We start from the raw sequence: 22,340 nt of genomic DNA, 5'->3' as shown, positions 1-22,340 counted from the left end.
CATAACTGTGTCAAGAACCAGAACCAATATCATAACTGTCTTCAATCTCTACAGACAATACTGCACAGGGATTGGCCTTTTCATAGTTCATTGAAAAGAGAGAATACCCGAAATAACATATAAAATAAATGTTTTATTCCGTTTTACTTTATCCCCACTAGATACAGATAAAACTTATTAAGAAAACTCAACTTTCCCGTTTTGGGGAATAAACAAAAATATCGCAGAAGTATTTATCTTATCCGTATATTATGTATTTTCGTTAAATTGCGAAAGGGTTAATCGTTATACCACTCCTTTGTACCCGAGAGGAAACTTTCAGTTGTATTTGATTCGAATGCGCCAAAATTATTTTTCCTTGCTCTATCTTCGAAAAATATCATTGATATTTTATTAGAAAATGATGTATTAAATACATTCTTTCATAAAAGAAAATTTCGAATGATTACAGTATATTTTTGTCGCTGAAGGTGCGTCTAACTTTTTAAATATAAGAAGAAAGTAAAGAATAAAGTAGAAAAGAATATCTTGTTATATATGCATGCCAATCTAAATTTCTGGACGCATACACATGTAGAAGATCGGTTATAAGTCACGGATGATCTGGTTATCGGTTTTTACAGTCCGTCATGCGAGGGTTAATTAGGTTACGTTGGTAAAACTTTTCATATTTATTTTACTGAATGTCAGCATTATGTTACACCATCAACTATATTCTATAGTTTTTGAACGTTATTGTTTAATTTGACAAACTATTATAACTAACCTTTGGGAGTCATCAGACCGTTACAACCCCTTCGGCAAGTTGAATGCCGATTATCGGTGACCTCCACGGTACTCAATCCGTTAAATGGTGGATTTAACACTAACCCTGTTGGGTCCTGAGCATTTTTATCGATCAAATCAGGTTTTTATTTTTCTAATACATTATTTTGTTCGTTTAGTACTCTTTCATTTATTCGAGTTTTCATTTTTTAAAAGCATACTCGTCTACGTATGTGGAAAGTGCAAGAAAATCTTTGCTGAATCAAGGTGTGTCAGACTAATTAAGATCATTAGACTTTTTCTATCAGAATTATTAAAAAGATAAAGATACTTAGAATCGTCCATCTATACATTTACATTATGGATCGTCCTTACATTAAAGAGCAATCGACATACATTAAAATCAAGTAAGGAAGGGTAAGAAAATTTGTTTTATTTACTTCAATATTAATTTCGAGCTAACGACAATTTGCACAACATTGTCGGAACAATTATGTAAAAGACTCTCTAAATGTATAAAACTTTTAATACATTTTATTATTATATTTTACATGAAAATGAGATACCATCCCCTTCGACTGATTATAAAACTTTCCAGTCTTAACCTCTTGCTCTACGATTTCTTTCACAACTGTACTTAATAAAAGTACTTCAACGTTAATAATTAATTAGAAAAAGAAAAGAATTTGGTACTTATTTTATTCGCCATATTTACTTCTGACGTCGACAATGATATTAGAAAAGAAATATTTAATTTATATTTAAGAAAAATAAATAACGTTCAGATTTTTTTAATTTAGTTGAAAATTTCGATCACGAGTCTGACACGATATCATAAGGCAAGAACTTAACAGTGATTCAATTCCAGCGTTGAGCAACAGCAGCCACGCTTGCGATCCAAGATCAGCGAAGAAGCAAGGCTGCGAAGCAACAGTTCCGCGAATATAATCCAATTGATTTAAACGGGCTCGCGCAGCAATTAACGATCGCTTGTTTACTTAACTTTAGTTGCTTAATTCGCAGCTTGGAACGCGTTCCGCCTCGAGAACATGAGCGCCTCCGGTTTTATTCTCCTCATTCCCTTTCGTCTTAGGCTGGGGACACACAAGCGTTCAATGACACGCGTTAAGACGGATGTCTTTTCATATAGATGTACACTTACTCCTTGATTTATACGGTATTCGAAATTGCACGATTCCAGTTTAACACTAAAATTGCCGGACAATCAGAATGACTTATTTCCAATTTTTTATAAAAATTAGAACAATACGTTTCTTGAGATTCGAAGGGTATCCTAGTTTTGTATCTGTACAAATACACAAATTTGATTGAAAATCATTTGCAAACACGTCTTCATAATTTAAACACTCGCAAAACAAAAATTGTGAAGTGCGTCAATTTGACCCGTCCGGTAGTTTTAGTATTAACACGGTTGCAGAAGAGTGAAAGAACTTCGCATTTATGTACACGGCACTTGCATTTCAGTTTAACACGGTCAAGTCAGATAAACGCAAAAATTACATTAATTTTTTTGTTTGTTTTGCGAATTACATATGCAATCTTGTTGCATTAATGAATTTTTATTTAAGAATATGTGTACAATTTTTTATTTTACAAAAAGATAAATAATACTGTTTCGTATGGATTTGTTAAATTTATTACATATGTATTTCATTTCAATGTGAATTATAGATTTGAATTGCTCGATTTCAATTTACATGGCATTTTCGGGGAACCAATCTTCTGTGTAAAGCGAAGGTGTAACAACTTTCTGATTCCCAGAGATTTAATTTTAATTTGTACAAGAAAATATTAGAAACCGTTATTCGTAATTGAAATTTAAAAGTTAAAAACATAAAAAAAGAATTTTCCTGGAAAATCTAAATTTTCTTAATGTCATATATTTATAACAAGAGTTGTGTAATATTTATGTGATGTTATTAATATTTCTTATGTAATACGTTTGTGACGCGGGCAGTCGGGAGGATAATAACTAATAATGAAGAAAAAATTATGCGGAGCAAATCCAGGTTTGTATGATCTAAGTAGTATGTTACAGCAAGACCTTATTTAACACTACACTAATCAATATTGATTCAGTATAACATGGTTTTGTCTTCAGATTTTGAAACATCTCTAAATATTCTATTATTCGATATAATGCAGTTCTTGTAATCGAAACCTGGCTATTCAATTAATACAAAGATAACTTAAAATTAAAGTAAAACTTATTCTTTTATTAGTCTCATGTTTCCTTATTTCTATTTATTACGCGTTAACACTGTTCCATTTGGTAGTACACTTCTTTTACTAAATGAAATCCTTCGTTAAAATTTAGTAATAAAATAATCATTTCTAAATAATTTTTTTAAGTACTATTTCAATTTTTGATTAATGTCAACGTCTGCCAATGTCTGTAAAGAGAAATATACTAATAATTAAAAATGCATAAAAAATGAAGCTTCAACATTCAACATTCAACATTCAACATTCAACATTCAACATTCAACGTTCGTTGCATGTTTAACTCCTTGCCCTATGATTTTTTTCACAACTATGCTGATCAAACTTTTCAACTGAGTATGGTATAAAATTCCGTCGTGTTTGTATTAAAATTATAATTGCATGACGAGCACATTTAATGATTGGTATGTATAGAAGACTGTTTACGCCATTGTGTTTCTTATAATGGACACAATGTGGAATTCCGTTGATGCGCGAAGAAAAATGGCCAGCAGAGAAGGGACATTTTCAAATTTCCCACTGATTAATACCACAGTTAACACATTGTTGACCGGTTATGAGTTAACTCGTGTTTGCACTTGCATTAGCTATTTCAATTTTTGAAACGCAGAGCAATACATTCCAAAAGCAAAATATTCAAAGTTATGTAAAAGATATGTCCAAAGTTTCATTTCAATTCATAAACAAAGTACATCGAAGTTTATTTAGATTGTTTCACTTCCATATTTAACGCGTTGAATGTCGCACGATTTTAAGGAGCAGAATATGTGAAATGAAAAATATATAATATTATATTATTTAATTGAGTAGCATTGTTATTGTCGCAGGTTTGTCTTGTCAAATGTCACCCCATCAGGCAACGTTATTTACAATATAGGAATGTTTTCAAATAATAATTGTTTAATCGGGGGAATTACAGTAACTAAATTTGAGCGGAGGTCACAGACTACCCCCGTAGCATTCAACGTGTTAATTACGGAATAATGAACCGGTGACATGAGATAGCTTCTGCGTAAAATTGCCGGTCAACTATGTGTTAAGAAGTTAACGCTCGTTATGTTCCCGCCTTTAGGAAGCGGGAGACGAAAAGAAAAGAACAGAGAGAGCACACACACCGGTGGCACACACCGTGTCCCTGAACTCGATACTTTCGCCGCCATTGTGTGCCCATTGCAAAAGCATTTTTGCATCGACGCGCGCCTTGCCCGCGTGCTCGCGCGCTCCGTGCTACGCTTTAAAACGAGCCAATAAATTAATGTTACCAGGCGAGCAGGAACCGAGGAGCCGGTGCTCCGCGTGCGCTTTTGCAAAAAACCTATTGTTAACATGCTGCCCTGTTAACTATGTAATAATGTTTCAACAATCCGCTGTGCAATTCAACAACCGCTTTTTGCAATGTTCATTTGCACGTGGCCGAGAGCATTAAATCGCGATAAGGTCCCGGTTGTGAGCGGATATTAATTCGCCCTCCGCGGAAGGGAAAACGGTGTAACGCCTGCATACGCTATAACGCTCTTGAACTTTAGCCGGATTTTTTTCTCTTTTCATTGTTCCGTTTAATCGCGAGAACGGTTTGCAAAGGAGTTTCTGTCGCTTATAGTCTCTTGATCTCGAGTGTTCCTTGTTGTTCGTTTTAGTTCTAGTTTCGTCCGTGTTTTGTTTATGTTTGTTTAACTTCTGTTAACGTTAGGATGCGTTATTGATAGGAGCATTAGTTGCAAATGGTACTAATCGTTTGCTTATTGCGAATATTTTTGTTAATTATTTTTGCATTGTGGGTTGTTAATATTATTATTGTATATTAATGAGGATAGTATATATCGTTGATTAATTAATTAACATTCGTTTGATTTGATTATCCAACTAAAATGTTCATATTCGAACTACTATTGAATAATGTACGGTAGCACTGTGTTCGGAGCTGGGTTTTTTTGTTTAATTAAATATATGTTAATGACGTAATTGTGATACGTGCATTTCACTACGTTGTATCATACGAGTTTATTATACAATATTAGAAGCAATACGCATGTGATAAGCACGTGTTTTACCACTTCTATTGGAAAATGTAGTGGAGGCAGGGTTTTGCGGCTTCTTACTGCGTTGCCTTAAGTGAAATTACCAACTCAACACATTTCTATTACTGGTATATTTCATTTCTAGTCCAATTATTTCTTTAAACTATTTTTAAATTATCACTTGGAAACTAATGGATTACGTGTGATATTGTACTGTCGTAAATTCTTAATAATAGTTGTAAAATATTCAATGTAGTCGAATACGCGATAGGAAAGATAATAATAGACTGCAATATTTGCTATTAAAAGGAGCTTAAAAGAAATGATCAGAAAATGTAAATTTTCGAGAATGATAAATCAAAATAAGATACAGAACTTTAAGAAAACTAAATCTATCGGCGAAGAAACTGAAGAAACCATATGAATAATCTAGAAAAATGAAACGAAGCGATAAACAGTTTTTAAAAGCATACTCATTGCATCATCGGTCAAGATCTTCATTTGAACTGGCGTAAGACCTACAGTAGGCTACAGTAGTGTCGGTTCTCGCCTCAACAGTTCGCTGAACTCTTCTGTGAAAATTAGAGGGTGTGTTGCTATTAAAAAAACTATTGTTTCATAAAGGAAATAAGCAAGACGGATTGCAATATGCTCAGGAGCAACATAATTAGCAAGTGGAGAACTGAAAACAGGTCTTAAGGATGATCAAGTCAGAGTATAAATATATACTATACCATAAAATATTATTATTACAGCAGAATATGTATACGCTCATTCTTCGCGATTTAAAGTGTTCTTGCTTTTATATTTTGGAAATTATAGTAACATTATGTAATTCAATTATATCTTTTTATTGTTAAAACATTTCAATATTGAAGTAGTATTGAATGTAAAATCTGGGTCAACATAAAGCCGCATAGTATTAAGTTGTACCGTTATATTAATATATCATAAAATGTACTAATTATTTCCTAAAAAATATATGCACCAATAATGCCATCCTTTCATTACTCAAAGGTTAAATAATATCCATTATCAACATATTTAATCCTCGATTACTAAGTCACTCATTATATTCGAATATATCATAAAACGCACTAAATATTTAATAAAATGTATATGCATCAGTAATGTGCCACTCTTTCACCACCTAAGTTGGTAAGAGTTAAATATTTCTTGAGATTCGAAGGGTCTCCTAATCTTGTATTTGTACAAATACACTTTAATTGAAAGTCATTCGCAAAAAGGCCTTCATAATTTAAATAATTGCGAACTAAAAAATTCTGAATTGGGTCAATTTAACCCGCCTGGTAGTTTTAGTGTTAACCCTCTCCTGCCAAGTTCCTCATTATATTCGAATATACTATGCATAATATATGCATAATGCACTAATTATTTCATACAAAAATATGTGCACTAGCAATATGTCACCCTTTCACTACCCAAAAGTTAAATGCATTCATTGCTAACATATTTAACCCTCGTCCGCCCCCAAGTCACCTAATGCCTTTTCACTCTCACCTCGTACTTTAATCACTCCCCACGATGTCACAATAAAGCCAGCAAGAAAAAAAAGAAGAACTTTTCGGATTGAGTAACGCCCCTCGACTCCGTGGCGAACGGGTGAATGGATCAAACGGATCACACAGCTGCGCTTTGAAATCCCCTTCGCAGTAACGCACGCGTGCATGCGTGCCACGGACTGCGATCGGAATTCCGCTTTCCACGTGGAGCATATTTCTTGCCTTTTGTCCGGACTCGGAAGCGTGCACACCGGCATCGTTGCGCTCATAAATAAGGCATAACCGTGAACGCGTGGCGTAGGCGAGCGAACCAACGAGCACAGAGGACTCGCGAGAGCACGTCGCGATGTGTCCCTCTGCTTCTGTCCGTACAATGAGGGTAGGAACACAGCGTTGTAGGTAAACCAAGGGACAGGGGAAAAATAGGAATCGAATGAAATTGTTGAAATCTTCAGTTAATTATGAAATTGTTAAAATCTTTAATTAGTTATGAAATATAATTGTGATTTTTGTAATTTTTACTTTTATTTTGACTGTCGTGAGAACACTGTTACAAAGTATGATTTGTGAAGTCAGTTTACAAGTTCGTGTTTGATTCATATACAAGATTTCATTTTGCAACCGAAGGTGTTTTATAAGAATAAAATAAAGTAATTACTTGTATAAGATGATAAGAAGTAATAGATAATAAAGGTAAATATATCATTGATTGAAATAATAAAATGTGTTTTATTTGCATTACTTTGAAGTTCCTAAAAATAGTATGGAAGAACTTATGGATTGACCTGATACTAACTGAAACTTCTATTATGTACATTTTTGTGAAAATAAGAAACTTTTCTTTGTTTTGAAGCTAGAAGAAGTTTTAGTTACACAAGAATGTTCATTCTACTCTGAAGAAATTCTATGAAATAGATCTGCTGTAAATATTAGGGGTAAACTGATCTAAAGTTGAAACCTTGAACTATTCGTATTTAAATTCTATTACATACACAAAAGTCACAGTGTGCTTCCTATATTTACCATGCTTTCAATTCTTTAAATAATGTTACTTTAAAAAAATATTCCTAACTTATGCTTTACCCTTACGTATCTGTTCAAAAGTGTATTATTGTCTAGAGCTTTTATTAGTTGAATATAAAATAAGTGTTAAAACTAAACTCCTGCAACGGAGTTAAAACATTAATGTACAAAGTTAATTTAAAACAAAAAAGAAATGACTTAAAAGTTAGAAGTTAGATAAATAACTTCTATGTGTAAAAGTTAACAGTTCCATTCGATCCCTCGAAGGAAAATAAAGGAAGAAGAGAGAGGAAAAGAATGAAAAACATTAGGTGACCATTTGCAAGATGCGCTTTTCCTTTGGTATTTGTTAGAAGTGGACATTATTTTCTAGGCACACAGGTGTATTTATACGCACAATTTTTCAAAAGGAAGCTGTGGGCAGACCCCTGAATCTTGTCCCCCTTTCATTTGCCGATTACTCGTCTTTTATTAACGCAATCTCCTGTACACGGTTATTCTCGGCTGATACTACGTCAGGTGTTCCTCCGTGTGACATTACGTTTTGTTTTATTAATTGATTATTATCGATAATAATATATGGATTAGAGTCAATACAAAACTGCTTCAGCAACTTTTTTTTAATAATAATACTTGGACTGCAGATTTTATGCAAATTTTTAGACTCATGGTTCATTTAATATAAATTAAAACGTGAACAGATATTTATATGCAAATGCATTCTATATTCAAATTGAATATTATTCTTCTGTTATTAATCATTATGCTTTAGACACAAAAAATGCGGCCGATTTCCCTTACCCCCGTGCACTTTTAGCGTGGCGGTCGCTGCTATGAACGTGTGGAAGCTGCACTGTACGGTATGCACTTGTCACTTTTAAAACTGCTAGGAAAATATATTTTCTGGCCGCATAAATAGAGATCGCGCATAAAAACTATCATGTAAATAGTGTTATAATTTACCGCGTGAAACAGAGACTCGCGTAAGAAAAGTGCCGCGTAAATTGAAGAACGGGTGTAGTTGTAAGAAAAGGAGTATTGTAAAATAACGCCAATTACTAATTTGTATTTGTTGTTCCAGTGGCTTGTACATGTATAGAAGTTCTATTACGAATTTGTACCTTTTTTACTACAAATATAATGTCCTCCATTCGTGAATGATTAAATATTATTCACCAATTGTAAGACACTTAACATGTTTGCGATTAGTGTCACATATATGCAACGATCAACATTCTGTATCTTACGTAATGAAAATTCAATTACTCCCACATGCGTTTGTATCTAAAATCGCAAAGTTTGGTGTAAGGCGTAACGAGTTGTCGCGAGTCTTTCCTTGAATTATATTTACATCTTATAAAGACGACATATTGCATTTAAGAAAATATTGCAATCTTCAGATTGCTACTAAAATAAACGCTGATTACGAACGTGTTAACCTTTTAGCTACGGCACTAGCCTCAAAGCTATACCTCTGTACGGCAAGGTTTCACGCGGTCTGCGTATAATAAATGTAGTATTGCGATTTGAGATTGATAGAATTTTCCACTATGCAATTACGTTAGATTAGACTATAATGTGCACGGTTATCGATGACAGAGAAAGACATGAACCGCTATAGTGGCGTACCGATCAAAAGGAAGATATGCACGAAAGACACTATAGTGACGTATAGTAGCTAAAAAATTAAAGAAAAATGAAATAAAATCTTTTACATTTATCATTATCTATGTAACATTCCTGTTTCTTATTTACGTAAGCAATCAAACAAAACAGAAAGACCGAATTAAACAATTCAGATTTCTCCTCACCGTTTCTTCAGTGGTTGAGGATTAAGCCATTAATGCGTGTCCCTATCATTCTACCACTGATTCCTTAAACCACTTACTTTTAACGAACACACTGTTACGTTCTGTGCAATAAAGAATACAGTATTATTACTATTATACCTGTCGTTTGTACCGAGTTGCATTTAATCTCGTAATAGATATCTTCACCACTACGCAACCCGATCTTCGACGAAGTAAATTCTACCTTAAGCTTCGAGAAACAAGTGAATAAAACTTCTCGACCACACCACTTTGTTACCCCGGCTACCAACAAAGTAAACTCTTGCACAACTTTGTGAAAATAAAGAAAAAAAGGAAACGAAAAATTCGAATTTTATTTATGGTTCACCCGACACGAGGATAGTGGTGCGTGCACGTGCACGGAGAAGCTTATGCTTCGCGGTTGAAACAGGTCTGGTGAGATTAACCCTTCTACTTTCTCTACGCATTTTTCTATCCAATCGTGTTTAATGTTTTCAACCATTTTTCGCTCGTTTAATTTCTTTGATTCAGCCACGTTCTCATTTTGTCAAGGATATTTCTGAATTTGTGAACGGTATAGGTATTTGCAATATTATACGATAATTAAGTTCCAAAGAAATGCGGTGTTATGCGCTTTCATGTTATACGAAACAGAGAACTGAGTTACAAAACGATGAGGGCAGATTTTAAAATCTAATGAAATTTCATATTTGAATTATTTTCATTTTATAAGACTTGAACGGTGAAAGTGTTCTGTCAAACACAATTCGCCCGTAAAGGGTTAAGTAGCGTGATCAGAAACATTCGAGTCGAAATGAATTGCAAGGCAACGGTTTAATTGCAATCTATTTTCATAAATTTATGAAACTTTTGAAGCATTACAAAAGCAGATTACAATCGCTGGTTCATTGTATGATGAAATATCGAAAAATATTGAAAGATATCGAGAAATATCGAGAAATATCGCAAAACGCCGTGAAACATCGCAAAATATAACAAAACATCGCAAAACATCGCAAAACATCGCAAAACATCTAAAAATATCTAAAAATATCTAAAAATATCTAAAAATGCTTGGAGCGCAAAGGGTTAAAGGATCGTGACCGGGTAATACCGACCATCCGCGTCGTGGGCACGACACAACGACGACTACAAAAATCTTCAACACTAGGTATCCGGGTTACGATATGTTTACTGGACACGCTACGAAGAAGCGGTCACGGATAAGGCGTGTGCGCGCCCGCGATGAAGATTATTTATTAACACGATAAAATGGGCCTGCGAGAGGCTTCGGGGCCCAGGAAATTACCGCGACGGGGAAATGGTTAATTTCGCGGTGGGCGAAGCGTACACTGCCGAGGCACGACCTAAACGCGTCGTCGATAATATCGTAATACGGTGGAAGTGTTTCGCCTTCAAAGCGTGACTCACTAGCCCGTATGATCATAATTCCACGGGAAAATTTTTAATTTGATCGCCGATTAAAACACATCGCCGCGAATACGTGCCGGGTGATTCCGACAGCAACATTGTGGTTTGGATGTGCGGCCGATCTCCACGTGGACCGAGTTCAATTTAAAGACGAGAGGATGATTCGTTTCTTTTCCCCTTCTTTTTTCCCTTTTCTTTTTTTTTTGAACGTGACTTTGTAATCTCCATCATCGTCAATTCTTTACCCGGTTATTAACAGAGTTCTGGAGTAGGTACGTCATTAGGCGCAAACGTTGGCTAAATCGGTGAAGGAGAGTAAAGTGATTTTACGGAATCGCTCGGATTGCGGAGCTGAACGAAATCTTATCGACTTCTTTGTTGCTCGGGACGCGTTTCTCAGAGGTAGTAGGAGCATTGCGAACGAATTAAAAATACTTTTTTATTGTTTATTAGGTTTCTGCTTGTCCGGACGTTATCTATGAATTTGATCGTGATTATGTTAAGTTGATTTGTTTTTGGTGAGACTTGTGATTTCTTAGCTTTTATTTTATACTAAAAATTTTATTGTTTACTAGAGTTGTTGATATGGTTGAAATAATTGCGTATGATTTACCATCAAGTAACCTTTTCTACTTTCTGTTCACGAGCATATTCAATAACCGAAATTATTAATTTCAATATTTCTGAATACAATATGTATACTAGTTTATGGCAAAAGATATGTTCTAATAAAAGTTGTGATTCAAAATATGTATAACACGATAAGATAAACACTGATTATATTTAACTAAAATTTCAAAATACTTCTACTTCAATAATATTGAGAATTCAAATTAATAGAAACATTCAATTTATGATTCGTTTCAGTTTTATCATATAAACTCTTAATGATGTAAATTTATATAAACATTTACAGTGTAATAACATTTAATATAAGCATAAAACAGCACAACGCCCAATAAACCATTAAGAAAATGTTTCTCGTGTATCATTATAAAAACCCGTTCATTTGTATAAATACCTGTAGTTCAGTTATAAGAATGAAGAAAAGAGGTTTACACAGAAACGAGGGAAGTAGGAATTATGCACAGCCGCACAATGAAACACAAAGTAATGGTTAACAAGCGTGCGCAACGAAATGTACATAAGATACCCCAACATTTTTCTCTCACATCCCAGTCAATAGGGGGATCCGAATTATTATGTTTTGCTGTTCCAAGCTACAATATCTGTAAATTTGCATAACACGTCTTCGTTACAAGGATGCTCGAAGCATCACGGGAAAAAATGCCACGGTGATTATTGAAGAGAATTCATCGAGAGAGTTTCGTGGGAAAATCACGAATTTTTCGAAAATCCGGTAAACCCCATGTATTCACACGCGTATTGTATCGTATTCCTTTCAGGTGAGCAAGTTTACTGGGATAAGAAAAGCAAAAACACGACAAAGGGTGGACATTTATTTGCAGTTCGCCCCGGTGGCAATCACAAAGGAAAAAAGGGGAACGTTAATGAGAGTACTAATTGTCGCAATCGAATCGTCAGAAATTTAGTGCAAGAGAAATGGGTTTAATTGAATTTTATATACATCTATGTGGATTTACTAAGTTCCATTAGAATGCTGATAGTGAAGCTTTACTTGATCAAAGTGCAATAAAATCGAACGAAGATTAAAACTGGAATCTTTCAAAAATCTATGCTTTTTGTATCGCCAATAAATGATAGAAACATTTGTGTAGATTTCATATATACTAACTGAAGCAAAAGAATTTTAATACAGTTGGTATTTTCGATTTTGTATATAACTTAACTAGTGTCTGTTGTATATAAAGTAAATGGCAAATCTAAACGAAATAATTAAACCTTTACTGTAACAATACTCATGGATTGCTGCAACTTTTGTATTAAAGTTTTTATATTTAATAAATTGTTGAAAATTCAGTTTGATTATTGAATCACTCATACAAAACGGGGTTAGCACTTTGATATCAAAGATTCATGTTTGTTTAAAAATTTAGTAATTTTTAAGACTAACGTTAAACACTACATTTACCAGGTAAATGTGCTATTTTTATATAACCGGTACCCGGTACCATCTTGCATTTATACGCTAATCCGGTGGATGTAAAAATGTTGCAGATCAGCTTTACATTCAAAATTATTTTTATATACAGTGAGTCACAGCCAAAATCGTACATCACATATACGAATACGTTTCATCTCGTGAAAAAGTTCAGGAAAGATATGGGGGAAAAAATATCATGAATCTATATTGTAAATGTATCTATATTTATTATATAGTAGTATCAAAAGGAACAAAGTTGTCTAAATATAAAAAAAACAAAGTTACTATGATTCAGTCTGGAAAACGTCTCACAGCTAAAATCGTACAGTATATATATTTTGTAATATTCCCCAAGGGGAATCCCTGAAAACATGAAAATTATGGAACAAATGAAAGATTACATTGTTTGGCGTATTCGCAGTTGTCGTTTAGCGTCGTAAGGTTCGTAGTTGAAAAAAAAGAGAAAGATAGTAATAATGAAGCAGACAACGATAGAAGAGCGACAAATAGTTATAAGAAATTTTCAAAGTGGAAAAAGCTATCGTGAAATTGCGAAGATTATTGGTAGAAGTGCCAGTACTGTTCAGTATATTGTAAAACGATACCAAAACGAAAATAGAATAAGTAATGCGTCAAGAAAAGTTTCAAAGAAAAAGTTCAACGCGTACGACGAAAGATGGATAGTACGAAAAATTAAAGAGAATCCGAAGTTCAGTGCACCTAAACTTACTAATGAAGTAGAAACATATTTAGGGAAAAGTGTAAATCCAGAAACAATAAGAAGAATACTCAGAAAACATAATTTTCACGGTTGTACAGCTGGGAATAAGCCTCTTACAAACGAGAAGAATAGAAGAAAGAGACTAGATTTCGCAAGAGAATATATATACAAAGATTTTGATTTTTGGAAAGAAACTATATTTACGGACGAAAGTAAATTTAACATATTTCATTCAGATGGAAAAATTATGGGGTGGCGTCGACCAAATGAGGAGTTTAAAATACAAAATTTAAACAGTACCGTGAAACATGGAGGGCAATCAGTAATGGTCTGGGGCTGCATGACCGCTGCCGGAGTGGGTAACTTAGCATTTATCGAAGGTAACATGAATAAATATGATTACATAAATATTTTGAAAAACAATTTGAGGCACAGTGCCGAAAAATTAGGGATTTTGAATTCGTTTAAGTTTTATAGCGACAATGATCCCAAACACACATCGCATGTAGCCAAAATGTGGGTACTGTATAATTGCCCTAAAGTACTAAACGCTCCTCCACAATCACCTGATTTGAACGTAATAGAGCACGTCTGGAATGAATTAGAGATTAGAATCCGGAAACATACTATTAAAAATAAAAATGATTTAAAAAAGGTATTAATGGAGGAATGGAGAAAAATTGAACCCAGTTTTACTGAAAAATTGGTAAAATCTATGCCAAATAGATTGCGTGCGGTAGAATGTAGTCGTGGACACCCAACAAAATATTAATTTTTAATTTAAACAAATTGTTGGTCACTTTTCTACAAATGTACGATTTTAGCTGTGAGACGTTTTCCAGGCTGAATTACAGTAACTTTGTTTTTTTATATTTAGACAACTTTGTTCCTTTTGATACTACTACATAATAAATATAGATCCATTTACAATATAGATTCATGATATTTTTTCTCCCATATCCTTCCTGAACTTTTTCACGAGACGAAACGTATTCGTATATGTGATGTACGATTTTGGCTGTGACTCACTGTAAGTATTTTGAATACAATCAACAATTCACGAAAAGATTTTGTTTGTACCCCACGTTAAAATATTAACTCTTCACGCTATAATTTGTTTTAATATCTCATGCTGGTTACTAAGAAATCGCTAATAGTTATTTAAAGGTTGGACTTTCATTATTACTACATTTATGGACATCTATTTTACACTTTATTGTATTGTTGTTAAAATAGTAAGGAATCACAGCGATCTTGTAAATTAGTGCTTCCAAAACAGGGAATTAGAATACGATAGGTATTCCTATAATTGCATCAATCGAAATTGACGTAAACCTTCACCAAATAAATGAAGGAGCGATATATCGCCCCTCCGCCCTCAAAGGGGTAATATCCGTCAAATTGATGGGTTCCGTAAATATAGTGTTACTGAAACAATTATTCACAAAGAATGCATACATCAAAATACAAATATTTTGTTTAAAAATCCCGTTATAAATGGTGATCTTCTAGTATAAAGGGTTAATATAATTCATATTAAATATAAATTAATATATCAAGGGGTTAATTAGTTTTTATTCAGTCCTACCAGTAATTTCGAAAAGAGAAATAAAAGTCAGTTTTCTGGCTCAAAAGGAAAAATGATTGTGCGCGTTTGTGAACACGCGATTTTCGTAAGCGGATGTCTTGCATCTCTTATTGTTAAGAAGGTTCCCGGCCGGCAATTAAGCAACACTCGGTTCGTCGGTTACTTTTAATTGTTCTTAACGAGGCTAAACGCGCCCGTGGTCCACGTCACGGCGCATAACAATGAATAACGGTCGCGGTGAACGAGCCCGTTTACTTTGTTCCCTATTGTCACTGTCGTTGACAATGGCCCGTCCACGCAAGGGCTCGAAATGTATATCATTGACGTGCGAACCACGCGTTTTAAATAGTTCCACATAAATCCGACTAAACTACGCGCCCCGGGAAACAATTATTTGGAAACTCCTCTGTCTTCTCTACCTACGTTTCCGAGTAATTCTCTGTGCAAGAAATTTCATGAAACTAGAATAATGACAGACTGTGCGATAATACCGAATAATTAGTAAGAAAATCATTTTGCCAGTAGATTATTCTAATAAAAGGAAATTAGAGTAATCGTTTCTTGGGGAGAAGCTATTACAAAATAGTGAATGTGAAGTGGTCGGGGCACATTCTTTGAAACAAAAGAAAAATTGTTTTTTTTAATCCTTGTGACAGGTAAACCGTATAAAGTGTACTAAAGTAAAAGTATGTTCAGTATATTTTTTAAAAATATTTTACTTTTGCTATGAAATAAATCGTTATAAATAAATTAAAGTTATATATGTAACGTGTATAATTTTACATATTACGCGTTATATTATGTAAGTAATAGTGATAATAATCAATCATGGTTTCCTCTGACTCGTACAACTACTCGGGATTCTTCAATATCGTTCACTTCCGGTTCGAACTAAGATGTCAACCACATCCGGCGCAGCGGAAGTTTCATCCTTCTCTATAATTTGAGTAATAACTTCTACTGTAACAAGCGTATTATGCCGTCAAGCTTTAACACTTCAGGAATTGCAATTGAACAAAAACAAATTTTTGCTTTTATAAAATTGCTCATAGTAACTTTATTGTCGTGATCATTTTTATTTCGTAGAATTTTGACATCACTAAACGATACGTAATTCTATTTTTCCTTGATAATTATGATACAAAAGATAGAACATATCATTTATATGTATAAATTAAAAGTATTTAACATTGAAAGAAAAATAATGATCTGATACAAGAATGACAGACTGTTAATGTTATGACATGGCGGGAATTAACTGCTAATTCAAATGTGTAAATGAAATACTCTATCGCCACATCTACGAACGCAGAAAAACGCAAAAAGGGAATAAAATCTGCCGGAATCGCTTCTCGTGTCTCGCACGCGTCTCGACAGCTTGTTAACCGGTTTCAATCGCGTCCCATTTACTCCACGAACTAAAAGTTACTGGAATAAAGGCACCCGTAACGGAAACTGACACTTAACCTCGATTATTCAGTCATGAAACTTTAAAACTCTGTTATTCCGCATATAATGTATGCTACTATCGAAGAAAATTAATTTTACATTTGCAGCAACACATCAATTGTGCAAGAAATTACTAGATACATACTTCTATAATACAACACGTTTATTCCGTCTATTAAAAATAATTTCTAATGTTACTCACTGGCGTAATACCAATTATTCAAAACTGTAGAAACGCTCTGCGAGATGAATATCATTTTACGCAACTCTATTTATTATAACTTGAATAAACAGTATTATTCAATCCGTATAAATTGCATATGCTTCCATAAAAAATCAGTACAGAATTATTTGTATTCTTCATGCACATAAATCACACGCCCAATACTATTCAATGTAAACTAATCTTGAATTAATAACATCAATGGTTAGCGTAGTATCACTGTTCAGCAGTTCGCGTCAGATTACATTTTACAAACCATTCGAGCGCGTCTATCGAATGACAATCCGTGCTATCGTGACTGTTATATACGTAAGTACATCGCATATGTATCGGTTCACAACGATTATAATTCAAATCCTTGTCTATTTGCCGTGTTTAATTCTTTCGCCTCAATTGACGAGCTCGTAAATGGAAAACAAGGAAACGTCGCGAACGGAACGACAGTCAGCTGTCAACACTGAACGGCGTGAAGTTGGCTGGCCGCGCCTGCGCGCTTCTGCTACGTACATAGAACACGAGCGAGCAATTTGAAAAAGTTTTCTTACCACCAACTCGGCGTTTCGTCCGGCGTCATTGGAGTGTCGCCGATGGAAACCCGTCACGCTCGAAAGTATCGTCGACACGATCATGCGGGTACGGTGTTTCACTGGTCACGTTCGCATCGAGTGTCAGATCGTCGGTGAACCATGCACATCGCGCGTAAACAGGAAAATAAAATGTTTTCACAAAACTCTCGTCGGGTTCCTATTTTTACGATTCGTCCCCGGTTCTAAACGTTCGTTACATGAAGAAATTCTCAATTGACACACAAATCAAATGTTTGAATGACAAATGCCTAGTTCCCACGCACTTCCGACTGTACGAAACACACCTGACCGCTGGTCGAACGATACTGAGCCGGTGGTATACAGTCGCGAATCTCCCACTAGACTTCCTCCTCTCCCTCCCGCTACACCCTCGACCACCAATCGCGTCACCGATTGAACAACCCCTTACGATCTCCCGCGAAACGCTCAACTATTTTGAACTTGAACAAGGCATATTGCATCATGTAATTTTTATCTTGTTTATAAGCATACTACGCAGCTTTGTGCGTTTATGGTGTATGAAGGTGTTTGAAAATTGATGGGATACATATTTTAGTGAAATTTCAGGTGGTTTCGATTTAATTTTTTCTTAGTAAGATAAAACTTTTTTCAAACTGTACAAGCGATCGTAACAACAATTTCTTTTCCTATTTTTTCTCACGTTGAAAGTATTCTTAAATATTTTCAAATGTATGAACCTAGAAGCAATCGAAATGTTTTATTATTTAAGTTTTCTTTATTGAAAAGCGAATTATAGATATCAGAATATTTATTTATTTAGTAAAATTTAGATTTATGCGATACTATAATCATTACAACCACATTAATATTTTTCATGCCATTGTTTCATTTGGATAATACATTTTATTAAATTAATGAGATCATTTGAGATTGTAGAATTTAATTGTGTATATGAAACCCACTGCTTTCTACGATTTTATTTCATCCTTCTTCAAACTCCTTAATATTTAAGTAAATAATTACTAACAGAATAATCGTACTCCGGCGCAGGAACCAGCATTACTTCCCCTTCAGTCTCTTACAAAACAAAATCTGTCTAAATGCATTAAAAAAGCATAATAGACTACTCCAGCATTGAGTTAAACAGCCTAGACACAAATGGTGTCCATATAATCATACTTTAATCATACTTCAACATCATTCTAGGCGATCGAAGCTTCATCCTACTTTGTTACTGACCATGCATGCACACTTGCCGCGTGTTTACCGATTGTACACAATATTTTGCGTTGTGGCAGGCGCGAACTACTTTCCGTGGTGTCTGTGATCTTGTACCTCGATGATATACACTTCGCGCGCACTATCGCGAACACTAGTTCCCGGGGGTGTGCAGATTATGGCGCGACCGCGACTATAAAACGCTCGCGATAGCCAGTTATGAGTCACGCTCGCATTGCAGAAGTAAGCCCCGGACGAACAATATAAATGTTAATATTGCTCATTTGTTAGAACCTGCAGAATGTTGCCCATCATGGCCCCTGGCCCAAACGGGAAGCCATTATATTCGTGCCGCTAACGTGTACACACGCGCGTCGGATCATCAGGGTTCTATTTATTTCAGTAACACATTGACGCCGGCGTGTACCATCAGTGGTTCACACTTGAATGTCAAAACAAACAGTGTGTACCACTGATGGCTTATGCTTAAATGTCACGTCAGATACCGTGTATCATTAAAAGGTATCTTCCTAGTTTACAGTTTTCTAGTTTCGATTGATTAAGTGTAACCATATTGGTGAACAATGAATTAGAAAATAAAACCAACAAAAAATTAGGTGAGAAAAAATGAAAACTGATTAATCAACCGAATTCCTCAGCTTAACTGTCAAGTGATCTCCTAGCAGTAATTCGTTAAATTGGTTTGTTACATAGAAAAAATTACTGCGAGTAGTTGCAAATTAATTTACTCATCGATAATAATTTTAATAATTTCGAAAAAAAAAGAATTTCTCCGGCGAATGGGCGACAATGTGATTACAGCGCCAGCATTAACGTATTAAAGGAAACACCAGGAGCACATTCTAAAATGGCGGCCGCACTCCGGCGTTCATTACATAATCACCGTATCTTCCAGAAGGTCAGACAACGTCTTTTCCATTAATCCTCGGATGATTACACCCTTTGACAAGCGGTCGCGCATGTGCTTGTCTATAACTGGGAATAATGCGGAGGAAAAGAACGTATACGATCAACGTGCACCTGTTCCCCTCGGACATGGCTAAGAAAAATTTCTATACGGCGACTCGAAATTCGTTGTTTTGAACAACGAGCTCGCCAACGATCGATACGAAAGCACTGTTTATGCGCCACCGATAGAAAAACATGGCAAGGAGCGAGCGGTGTCTTCGTGTAAATTTAAATTCACCTGAAATTGCCTTTGCCAGCCAAAGCTAAATGAGAAATATATTCCCATCGAAATTCACTTTCGCGTGGTCGATGAAACTCGACGATCCCGATGGAAATAAATTTCGCGTTTAACATTAACTTTGGAGGCGAATGATCGTTCCATGAGAACGTACAAAGGAAAAAGTATGTGTACTTATATGAGGATGTTGGTGTCCTTGGTGGTTCCAAGAAGAAAATGATCTTTGAGTCGAGTATCTTATACGTAATCCAGCAGGATGACAAAAATTCATCGTTTCATAGAGAATCAGCGATGGAAATGTCAAATGATGAAAATTCACTATTCGGATCTAGTTTGTTCAAATCTCACAGATAAATTCAAATAAAATGTTTACCAACCAGAGATGCAGTAGATTCCCGTATAACGTGAATTCGTATGGCGGAAGTTTTGCAATTATCGTTTTCGTATAAGCGATTCCTCGTACAATGTGATATGCAATAAAATGTAAAAATTTCTCGCATTTAAAAATGAAGCAAGGTTTGCTTGAACATTATATTGTTGTTTTCATTGTTATGATCTCTTATGTTTTCTAATTGTTTTATTTCTCATAAAACATAGGACATTAATGTTGACATGGTTATATTCATTAGAAACACGTAGCATACTTTGTATTGTTCGTGTTATACGAGAAAAATCTCTTGCAGTACGATGTAGTTGTTATTCGGAAGGATACAGTAGTTATTCGGAAACTTTAAGTAATCAAGAAAAATACGTCAAATATACGTGATCAAATTATATTATTATAATTAAAAATTGTATTATTTTTATAAGAATTATTTTTATAGCGTTTCTCCAAATTGTCTTGTAAACTTAATACTTTATTTACACGGTATTCGAATTGCACGATTTCCGCTTAACACGGTCGAAGAAGAATGGAAGAACTTTCATTTACACAACAGTTACATTTCACTTTAATACGGTCAGGTCAGACAAATGCAAAAATTATATTAATTTTTTTGTTTGTTTTGTGAATTAATATGCAATTTTGTTGCATTAATGACTTTTTATTCAAAAATATGTACATAATTTTCTATTTTACAAAAAAATAAATAATACTGTTTCATATGGATTTGTTAAATTGATTTTATGTGTATTTCTTTTCAATGTGGACTGTGGACTCGATTTGCTCAACTTCAATTTACACGGCATTTTCGGGGAATCAATCTACCATGTAAATCAAAAGAGGGTTAAGTTATTTTCCCAAAGTGCCAACTTTTAGCCGATGTGCAAAAACAGCCTGCCAGATCTGTTGAATATTAAACCCTTATTGTATACCGTTTATAGCGTTTATATGTATATGGGGGTAATTTATAAAATGCAATAAATAACATTGCTTACCAATATTTTCTTATTTATTTCATTACCATACCAACATTTAACTTGTTAACTGTAGAATTTAGTTCCAAAAATCTCTTTTATTGCGTGCAATAAAATAAAAAAATGAAGTGTGTACTTACTCGTCAAACATGGGACGAATGTACCTAAGGTATATTTTAATGAAAAACCAAAGCAAAACAAACAAGAATTATCTGAAAAATTAAATAATAATTCGTTGAAAGAATTAGTATCATTTCACGCTTTAAGATGGCGTGTATACTCGTTAAACGCAGTTAACTAGTTAAATAGAATAACAGTCGTATGTATTTTTGTAACTCATAAAAAATTATGCAATAGAGTGTTAATCTTTTATTCGTCCTTGGTACCGTTCGAATCGCATTCGAAAGGTTCCTCCCTCTTGTCGGAACGTTCATAAATTTTGTGGAAGAGGTTTAGAGCCGGTGATTCGGATAACGAAGGTTCTCCGCCGAAGGTTCTGTTCTATTCTACTTCCTGACTCGTTACAGCCATTGTCGGTTGAACGCGGCGCGCCACCGGAGAAAAGAAACGCGAAATTTTCCGCGGGGTCGTTGTAAATCATAGTTTCAGCTTCGGTCTGGGTACCTTCCACCTTGAATCGCCGGAACACGACGCGCCGCGTATCGCTGAGCAAACGTTCTGGGTTTCCGAGACGCAGGCCACTTATATGGCCTGGTATACAGCATGATGTAGTACGACTTCCTGACCCAGTAGCCCCGCGTCTCCGGGAGGTCTATGGAAGATCGCCACCAGGATAGAATAAATCAAGCTCATGTATTAAGTTGGTGGACCCGAACTGTTTCTTTGCCAGCTACTTTATTGGACGTAAATATAAATGCTGTCTGAATAATAACGACTCGCGCTTTCAGTTTCCCAGCACCGGCCTGGTGGAACAAGGAATCGCCAAGGCGTCGAAGCTTAGGCATTATTTGTTGGAACACGAGAGAATGCGCGGCGCATACATAATGAAACGTTAAATATTGGGTTCTGCGATAGCCACGTTTGTCTGGGGAAAAATGCAGAGAGCTTGTAAGCTAAACAGTTAAATAATGTTTAAGTAATATTAGGACGGCTGCATTCGTTAGGATAACTGCTTTTAGATTTCTCATTT

General features: G+C 34.9%; 1 protein-coding gene across 4 annotated transcripts in view; it reads right to left on the bottom strand.

Moving 5' to 3' along the window:
• Positions 1-22,340, bottom strand: part of LOC116435228 (uncharacterized) — a 91,230-nt gene that overhangs the window by 62,249 nt on the left and 6,641 nt on the right. Inside the window, exons 1-2 of one of the 4 annotated variants that reach the window (XM_031994608.2) lie at positions 17,407-17,949; positions 5,501-5,599 (exon numbers count right to left, since the gene is read on the bottom strand). The exons of 1 other annotated variant lie outside the window; for it this stretch is intronic. Coding sequence is in view for 1 of the 3 variants with exons in the window: in XM_031994603.2 (XP_031850463.2) it covers positions 17,407-17,490 (84 nt within the window). In the remaining 2 variants the exon portion in view is untranslated. Of the gene's footprint in view, positions 1-5,500; positions 5,600-17,406; positions 17,951-22,340 lie in introns of those variants that run through there. 2 more of the 4 variants (XM_031994607.2, XM_031994603.2) reach the window with 2 other exon arrangements.

The sequence above is a fragment of the Nomia melanderi genome, chromosome 11 (genome assembly GCF_051020985.1).
Source record: "Nomia melanderi isolate GNS246 chromosome 11, iyNomMela1, whole genome shotgun sequence".
Lineage (NCBI taxonomy): Eukaryota > Metazoa > Arthropoda > Insecta > Hymenoptera > Halictidae > Nomia > Nomia melanderi.
The sequence above is the reverse complement of the archived record's forward strand: the minus strand, read 5'-3'. Positions and strand labels throughout refer to the sequence as shown.